This window comes from Carassius auratus, unplaced genomic scaffold (assembly GCF_003368295.1).
Source record: "Carassius auratus strain Wakin unplaced genomic scaffold, ASM336829v1 scaf_tig00215479, whole genome shotgun sequence".
NCBI lineage: Eukaryota > Metazoa > Chordata > Actinopteri > Cypriniformes > Cyprinidae > Carassius > Carassius auratus.
The window spans coordinates 46,257-56,156 of NW_020528105.1; the positions used below are offsets into that span (position 1 = coordinate 46,257).

At 34.6% G+C, this 9,900-nt stretch overlaps 1 protein-coding gene across 3 annotated transcripts; it reads right to left on the minus strand.

Moving 5' to 3' along the window:
* Positions 1–3,189: 3,189 nt before the first annotated feature.
* On the minus strand, positions 3,190–9,199 carry LOC113094877 (ciliogenesis and planar polarity effector 1-like). Of its 3 annotated transcripts, none has more exons than XM_026260510.1 (8): positions 9,130–9,199; positions 8,915–9,047; positions 7,586–7,745; positions 6,349–6,404; positions 6,104–6,213; positions 5,863–6,014; positions 5,567–5,665; positions 3,190–3,250 (listed from the first exon to the last, which is right to left on the minus strand). In XM_026260510.1, the coding sequence occupies exons 1-6, from the start codon at positions 9,182–9,184 to the stop codon at positions 5,890–5,892; spliced, it is 639 nt and encodes a 212-aa protein (XP_026116295.1). In that variant the 5' UTR covers positions 9,185–9,199; the 3' UTR covers positions 3,190–3,250; positions 5,567–5,665; positions 5,863–5,889. The 3 variants fall into 3 exon arrangements, with proteins under 3 accessions (XP_026116295.1, XP_026116293.1, XP_026116294.1); XM_026260508.1 differs by having other exon boundaries at positions 6,349–6,407; XM_026260509.1 differs by having other exon boundaries at positions 3,194–3,247; positions 6,349–6,407.
* Positions 9,200–9,900: the final 701 nt, after the last annotated feature.

A 9,900-nucleotide genomic window follows, 5' to 3' on the forward strand; every position in this document is an offset into this window, starting at 1 on the left:
AATGACTTACAGTCATAAAAACAACTGTAATTGATCATCTAGGTGTCAGCTATAATGCACAATTGAATATAATGTCTAATATTTATTAAAATAAATTGTAAATCATATGTAAATTATGCTACTTTTTCACAAGGGCTCAAAGGCAAATTTGGAGCTCAGTAACATTTGAGGAGAAATACTTGCACATTCCTGTTAAAGTTTTTTTTCTTTTTTTTCAGGTTCCCTACGGAAATTACCCATGGTTTTATCATTAATACCACAAGTCATCTTTCTTGTAGCCATGATAACTGCAAATTAACCATGGTTTTGTTACTTCAAATAATAATTTACAAAGAAAGAAGTATTGATATACTGTAATTCTTTTTTGTTGTTGTTGTTTCTATAAAAACAGACCTAAGCCATCAATAGCCTTTAAAATGACTTAAAATGCATTATATAAAAAAACTATGAGGCAATAATGATTGGTTAATAATAACACTGTTAAAATACATAATGTAGGCACATACAAAATAAACTATTTATGTACATGTTATTACAAATGCCTGCACAGGGAGCCAAATGCCATGTAATAGCTGCTGTTACTTTTTAGCCTATATAATTTCTTCAACAAAAAACGTGCATATCACAACCCTTACAAAAAATAAACCATGGTTTTATCATAGTAAAACTGCTTTATTCCTTTTGCATGATTTCTGAATGCTTAAGACTATGAAATAAATTAGTCATAATAAAGTTATAGCCACAGGTAAATGTCGAGAGCTACAATTGTAATTAGTAAATAATACAATTTATTCATTTACTTTTTATTTGTTTAAAATCTATTTTCACCCCTATAGTAGGTGTTTTTTTCATCAATCATATTTGAGGAAGGGGGGCACCAACAATACAATCCTGCTGTCCTGATGTCATCAGTGACTTTGCCTCCTGAAAAGCTAGCAAGGAACAATTTTGAGGTCATTGTTGTACAATTGTCATTGTTGAATTCTAGCTGTTCTTATGTTTGCTTCATTATTTAAGTTTGTAACTATTTTTGTAACATTTTTTATTATATTAAAGTTTGTCTATTTTGGTTTTCATTTAAAAGATTGCACATTTAATGCACATTTGCATTCGGACATTTGCAAATTATTTATTTCATGTTTTGTGACAGTTTGGGCGTTCAGAAGTTTAAGAGTAAAGTATGTGATTTAAGTATCGATTATTATTTATTTATTTAGTATTAATACATTACCTCACTGTATTCATTTATAATGTAACATTATAGCATGACATTTGTGTCAATAATCTTGAAGCACAGGTGACTCCGCGTGGTGGGAGGGGGGGCCCCCAAATCAAATTCTGCTTAGGGCCCCCAAGAGGCTCGGGCCGGGTACTGACTGTGTGTGTTTGTTTTGTCCGGGGCTCGTGGGACAGGCGTACTACTCTGACTGTGACATCATCATCCTGGGGAGGGACTTTGAGAGGATTCAGATCATCCCAGGAGCCAAACACGGGAACATCCAGGTGGACACGCGCACACACACACACACACACACACAGACACACACACCACACACACACACACACACACACACACACACACACGGTTCTGGCGTCCAAACAACATCAAGGGCTTTATAAACTGTTACAGCACTTACTCAGAGTGACACATAGCATAGCTTTTAGCCTCATGGTTGCAGTTTGAGGTTTAGGAATTAGTTTTATTAATTTTTTTTATTCTTTATATTTATGTCAGTTTTAAGCATTTTAGCATTTCAACTATTTTTGTAAAAAGTTACTACTTTAATTTTAGCACTGTTTTCATTTAATTTATAGTGCTTTTTACTTTACAATCATTGCAAAGCAACTTTACAGAAAATTCAGTTTCTACAATATTTAGTAGTAGCTTACACGATTTATCTATATCATTATACTTTAGCTTTATTTCAATTACAGAAACTGTTTTAGTAGTTTCAGTCTTAGTTAACAACATGACACATAGTTGGTTGCTTTGGGAATTACTAGTTAGGAATAAAAGTTTAACTGCGTTGTGCTTATTTTACATATTTATTTTTTTAAATAAAATTAAAAATTATATAGTTTTTGTACGAGTTTCTGTCTTCTGCTAATGCTAAAAAGATGATGCTTTAAACACCAAAACGGTTGATGGTACCCATTCACTTCCATAGTATTTCTTCCTGTAGCATAGAAATCAATGGCCGTCAACTGTTCGCTCTCAAAAAAACATCTTCTTTAGTGTTCAGCAGAAACGCCAATGACTCAATGAGGTCGTAAGAATCCAAGAGCACACACAGCTGCCAAAGATTCCTGTTTATTCTGCTCAAACAGTCGAGCACATATGAATACACACACACACACGACACACACACACACACACACACACACACACACTGATTCACAGTCAGCAGCAGCTGTCGTTCACTGCTGCTCGGACACGATCCTCTCGATCGCCGCCCAGTCTAGTTTGGCTCAGGACGCTGCCGCTGCTTTGAGAAAGACGCGTCCAGATCCAGACCACGCAGGAGATCCTCATCATCCTCATCCTCATCCTCACAGCCCTGGAGAAGACAGCAGCTGTTCACCTCAGAACACAACATCTAGAGTCAACCAAACACACTCTACACTATTTGTGTTCCACATGGAGTTTTAGAACTCTTGTAGGGACTTGAGAGTGTACTAGACAATAATTCTAAATATACAGAAATAAATGGTACATTATTTATTTCTTAAATACTACATTAAAAATATCAAAATATATATTTTTTTCTAATATTTTCTATACTACATATAGAAATAAATGGCACATTAGTTATTTTATTCCTTAAACATTACATTACAGATTTCTTTTTTTATTTTCTTCTAATATTTCTATATTATATATAGAAGTAAATGGTACATGATTTATCTATTCCTTAAACACTACATTAAAAAAAAATTTTTTTTTTACTGTTTCATTATGATTTGTAGATTGTATCCAAAAAAGCTGCTCTGTATTTTCTTATTTTTCATATTTCCCTTTAATTTCCAATTGAAGTCATTTTTGACCATATAGCCTTTTCATTTTTTTTTTTTCATAAGCTGTAAGCAAGTGGCAGAATTATGAAATATTATCAAATGTTGTATTATTCAGATTAAGTAAAACAGAAACAGCAGAGACTAGCAGCTAGCAGGTTCGTCTCACCCGCTCTGATGTCCTCGTCCTCGTCTCTCTCATGCGTCTGATCTCTCTCTTTCACTTCTCTCTGTTCTGCTGTAGACGAGAGGAACACGTTTCATCCCGACACAACAACAAACATCTCAATGTGTGTTTCCTGTACATCCTCACGTAACTGTAAATGATATCTTTGATTATTGTGTTCACATTATTTTTCTACTTCGTATTAATATTTTGCTTTTATTCTAAAATTATATATTTATTTTACTTTTTAATTTATTTTAATAATTCTTAGCTTCTATCTATAGATCCATCCATCTATCATAGTCATGTTTATTGTGTATATATATATATATTTATATATGTATTGACATGGTCTTAGTGATAAAGATAACTCCGCTTTCACCAAGACAAACTCCTTTTGTGTCTGTATGTGTGTGTATATGTGTGTGTGTATGTCTAACTGTATGTGTGTGTGTCTAACTGTAGGTGTGTGTGTGTGTGTGTGTGTGTCTTACTGTGTATTAGTATGTGTGTGTGTGTCTAACTGTGTGTGTGTGTGTGTGTGTGTCTAACTGTGTATTAGTATGTGTGTGTGTGTCTAACTGTGTGTGTGTGTCTAACTGTAGGTGTGTGTGTGTGTGTGTGTGTCTTACTGTGTATTAGTATGTGTGTGTGTGTCTAACTGTGTGTGTGTGTGTCTAACTGTAGGTGTGTGTGTGTGTGTCTTACTGTGTATTAGTATGTGTGTGTGTGTCTAACTGTGTGTGTGTGTGTGTGTGTGTGTGTGTCTAACTGTGTATTAGTATGTGTGTGTGTGTCTAACTGTGTGTGTGTGTGTGTGTGTGTGTCTAACTGTGTATTAGTATGTGTGTGTGTGTCTAACTGTATGTGTGTGTGTCTAACTGTAGGTGTGTGTGTGTGTGTGTGTCTTACTGTGTATTAGTATGTGTGTGTGTGTCTAACTGTGTGTGTGTGTGTGTGTGTCTAACTGTGTATTAGTATGTGTGTGTGTGTGTAACTGTGTGTGTGTGTGTGTCTAACTGTAGGTGTGTGTGTCTTACTGTGTATTAGTATGTGTGTGTGTGTCTAACTGTGTATTAGTATGTGTGTGTCTAACTGTGTGTGTCTAACTGTAGGTGTGTGTGTCTTACTGTGTATTAGTGTGTGTGTGTGTGTGTGTCTAACTGTGTGTGTGTGTGTCTAACTGTAGGTGTGTGTGTGTGTGTGTGTGTGTGTGTGTGTGTCTTACTGTGTTTAGTATGTGTGTGTGTGTCTAACTGTGTGTGTGTGTGTCTAACTGTAGGTGTGTGTGTGTGTGTGTGTGTGTGTGTGTGTGTGTCTTACTGTGTATTAGTATGTGTGTGTGTGTCTAACTGTGTGTGTGTGTGTGTGTGTGTCTAACTGTGTATTAGTATGTGTGTGTGTGTCTAACTGTGTGTGTGTGTGTGTCTAACTGTAGGTGTGTGTGTGTGTGTCTAACTGTGTATTAGTATGTGTGTGTGTGTCTAACTGTGTATTAGTATGTGTGTGTCTAACTGTGTGTGTCTAACTGTAGGTGTGTGTGTGTCTTACTGTGTATTAGTATGTGTGTGTGTGTCTAACTGTGTATTAGTATGTGTGTGTGTGTGTCTAACTGTGTGTGTCTAACTGTAGGTGTGTGTGTGTGTGTCTTACTGTGTATTAGTGTGTGTGTCTAACTGTGTGTGTGTGTGTGTCTAACTGTAGGTGTGTGTGTGTGTGTGTGTGTGTGTGTGTGTGTCTTACTGTGTATTAGTATGTGTGTGTGTGTGTGTGTGTGTGTGTCTAACTGTGTATTAGTATGTGTGTGTGTGTCTAACTGTGTGTGTGTGTGTGTCTAACTGTAGGTGTGTGTGTGTGTGTCTTACTGTGTATTAGTATGTGTGTGTGTGTCTAACTGTGTATTAGTATGTGTGTGTGTGTGTCTAACTGTGTATTAGTATGTGTGTATATGTGTGTGTGTGTCTAACTGTGTGTGTGTGTCTAACTGTGTATTAGTATGTGTGTGTGTGTCTAACTGTGTGTGTGTGTCTAACTGTGTGTTAGTATGTGTGTATATGTGTGTGTGTATGTCTAACTGTATGTGTGTATGTGTGTGTGTCTAACTGTGTGTGTGTCTAACTGTGTATTAGTATGTGTGTATATGTGTGTGTGTGTGTATGTCTAACTGTATGTGTGTGTGTGTGTGTGTCTAACTGTATGTGTGTATGTGTGTGTGTCTAACTGTGTGTGTGTCTAACTGTGTATTAGTATGTGTGTATATGTGTGTGTGTGTGTATGTCTAACTGTATGTGTGTGTGTGTGTGTGTGTCTAACTGTGTGTGTGTGTGTGTGTAATAAATCTGGTTCTGATTCTGCTATTTTTACAGAAACATGTGGTCCTGTCCTCACTCTGATGGGTGGTCTTCTTCTTCTCTGGTCTGGTCCTGGGGTCAGACAGCATCCCGCGGCGAGTGACCTGGGATAACCGATCGGCCGGAAGAGCGCTGGCTGAAACACAGGAGCGTGGGATTGAAGCCATGTGACGCGTGCGAGTGTGTAATGAATGCAGAAGGTCTAACTTTGAACCACAGGCAACACAAGTGATAAATATCAGTTTTGCTCTACAACACTCTTCTTGTGATCCCAATACTCCAAATACTGATTAAACATCTGAAACGAATCACGTTTCTGACTGAGATATGAACCTGGTCTGTGCAGGCCGAGTCTGCGGCTCAGAGAGCCGTGTGTTGTAGCAGCAGGTTTCCTCTGAAGCGTGACGGTTTTCCCCAGAGATCCCTGCGGTCCGCTCTGACTCCTGGGAATCCTCTTCTTTTTCCCTGAGGACTCAGTGGTGCTCCTGAAACACAGCACTGGACGTTTAGCACCGACTCCTCCAAACAACACAACCACTGCAGCATGGACAGAGGAGGCAATCCCAGAATGCACCTGAGGCTCTGCTGTGGGATTGTGGGAAGACTGAAGGGCGAGGTGAGCACTCAGAGATCAGACCGCAGGCGTCACGCGCTCTCCGCTCATGATGCTCCTGAAGCAGCAGCCTGCACACACACACACACATCTCATGAAACAGCAGATAAGAGCAGTGTGTGTTAGTCACTGCACACACACACACACACACACCCACACATCTCATGAAACAGCAGTGTGTGTTAGTCACTGATACACAATCAGACCTGTCTCGCTCTGCTTTGGTTCTCTTGCTGGTTGCCAGATCCACAGACGTCAGATTCTGCTGCAGGAAATAATTATTCAGAAGAATAAAGTTACTAACAGGCTTTTGGGTAAAACTAAAACTTTTCAGTTATTGACTTAAATATGTGTGGGAAAAGCTAGACAGATATTGTGTTTTTATTAATAGACTGTTGTATGGATTGTGATATGTAATTCTCTCTGCTTAATTCTCTTAGCATGCATTTCTAATCATTTCTTTTTTGGGGTGACTTCTGTCCAGGGACTACGGATGAAAAAAATAACCGTTGGCTAATTCTGCTACATTTACAGAAATGTTTTATTAAAGGTAAAATAAAATAAAATAAAATAAAATAAAATAAAATAAAATAAAAATGTTTCAACAATAGTTTTTTTGGTATAGAACTAAGGCTGTTTAAGATATTCTTGCAGAAATTTCACAGGTTTTATAGCAGCACATGCTTTCTTTCAAGAATATTCCAGTAAACATTCAGCCTCTAGATAATATTATTGTGAATAAAAAAATTATTATTATAATTAATTGTTATTAAATACATTTGTATACATGTTTTAATATGAAAATCTATATGTACATATTTTCTTTTTTTATTAAAGTTTAAATTATATATAAGTATTTTTAATATATACAAATTTAGTTTTTTTGAAAAAACTACTTTTTAAATATTTGTATTAATCAAGGATGCATTAAATTGATCAAAAGTGACAGAAAATATATTTATAATGCTTTAAAAATATTTTTTTATAATATATATATATATGCTGTTCTTTTTAACCTTCTCCTTATCTGTGAATCATGAAAATATAATGTTTCCACAATAATATTAACTGTTTTCAACATTTCTAATAATCAGAAATGATGCTGAAAATACAGCGGAGCATCACAGAAATAAATTACACTTTAACACAGATTCACACAGAAAACAGATATTTTACATTGTAATAATATTTCACATTTTTACAGTTTTTACTGTATTTTTAATCAAATAAATGCAGCCTTGAGCCATAAACAAATCTAACCTACTTCAGATTTTTAAAGAGTAGTTTATGCATTTATAAAAATGTAATTATTCACACAATCAAATATTATCAACTATAAACACATTGAGAATCCTGATTTATAACAGGTTTTTCTCAACATGAAGAAAACAGCTTGAGAGAATAATTCTAATGGAAAGCCAGGTTTGTTCTGCGGCGTCTCACGTGTTTAACTGGAGAGATGAAGGGTCTGTGCTCTCTCTCTCTCTTCTCTTCTCTCTGTTTTCTGTACTCTATCAGTCGTTCTCTCTGTTTCCTCCTCATCCACATCCTCAGATCCCTGCGCTCCTCCTCCATCATGGCTCCGCTCGGCTCGACCTCTGACCTGCCGCCCACCACAGATACACCGACCAATCAAATCAATCAATCAATATGTCACACATCCCTCACTGACCTGCTCAGCCAATCAGAACACAGATCGTTTAGATTCAGACTGTTCATCATTTAGACTCTTTTATCCTAACAGGGCAAGAACAGTTGACTAAAACTATATCTATAACAAAATATATATACATATATATAATTTATTTAATTTAATTTCATTTTATTAAAATGTAATAAAAATTGTTATAATGAAGTGTGTGTTATAATGACTATATAGATATTATTCATTTTTAACTTGTTTTCAGTTAATCAATAAAATGTTAAAGTAAAAAAAAAAGATAATAAAATAATTTAAATACTTAAATTATTTTAGCTTTAATTTAAAATTGTATATTATTTTATTTTTTAATTAGTGGCAACATAGAGACATATTTAAAATATATATCTTTTAATTATTACAGTTATTTTTCCATGCTAAATTTTAAACATTTAATCTGATTAGCTGAGTGTTTTTTTATATAGTTTTAGTTTTATGATTTAAAAAAATAATTACATTAAATTTAATAAACTCATTACACAACATTTTATTAATATTTTGCGTAAGGGTTTATTTGTCCACTTTCTTTTTAATTTATAAAACATTTTATTCATTAGCTGTGTGTGTGTTTTTTTTAAGTCTATATATTTTTATTTAAATTTAGTTTTAGTTATTTTAGGCTTTCAACTAAACAAAATTAAACAAATTAATAAAATCATTTTAAAAAGCACACAGACACAAACAACAACAACAAATCATTAACAAGTGAACTAAAATATATATAAAATAAAATGGAATCAAAAACCGATTCAAAATATTAATAAAATGACAACTTACTAAAATAAAACCATTTTATGGTTAGTATATTTTGGTTACTAAAATAACTCAAACTTAAACTAAATTATTTAAAAAATTAAACTAAAGTTAAAAAGACAATGGAAAAATATAAACATAATACAAAATATGAATAAAAACTAGAATACAACATTGCATCCGAGTAAAAACTGCTCAAGAATAACTCCACTATGACTGTTTTTGCTGAAAGAAACTTTGATTTAAATCATAAAAGGAAAAAAGGTGCTCTAGCTACCACAAAAGGTGTATTGGTTTGCTGTCACTTCTGTGAAGCTGACCTGCTGCGATGAAGCGTTCCCGATCGGGACAGATCCAGCGCTGATCGGGACAAAGCACCGTCCCTGATTAACTCACACAGAATGTCTTTAACGTCACTGAGGCCGCTGACACCGAGAGTCTCCTCCTTCAGATCTGCAGGAACACAACCAGACTCACACGCGTCCATGACTTCAGCTGTGTGTGTGTGTGTGTGTGTGTGATGTAGGTCACTCACCAGGATCAGGATCTCGCTCGCACGGCTCCAGTTTCACTGAAAACAAGCAGATCATGTTAAAGTGACTCTCTCATCTGAAACGGGATTAATGCAGTGAACACAATTCAGTTCAAATTTATTCATAAAGCACTTTAAAAATTGATTACAAGAAATTATGTGTTTCACATCGCACTTTTATTTCCATTAAATTAATGTACTATATGTTCACTTTTTTATTTAAACATTTCATATTTAATTCATTTTTAAATTATTAATTTAAATAATTTCGCACTAAATTAATGCAAATAGTTTAATTAGATCCACTGTGCTGTCCATAAAACGCTTTGGAGCACAGACTTAAGCTTGGCCTCTTTATAAAAGAAGACACTTGATAGATTATTGTTGAAGTGAAAAAAAAGTTTAAAAAGTAAAAAAAAAAAATAAATAAATAAAAAAAAATATTATATATATATTGTGTGTGTGTTACAGAAGTTATTATTATGAAGAATGCAGAAAAATACTATAGTAAAATTTTTACAATGTAAAAACTAGAAAACTAAAGTTGTGTTCCGAATTTGAAGTTGATATCTCACAAAAACGAGCTTTTTAAGGAAATTTTTTTTTGCGCACTACCATTCGTTTCCAATGTGGTCGTTTTTGACCATTCACGTCCATGTTTTTTGTATGCGTGTTCACTTAGCAAATGCAAAATCTCTTATCAAGTTTCATACCATTCCGCAGAAGTAGAAAAAAAAAAAGCTGCACTACTCCAAGAAGAACCATGTTCAATAT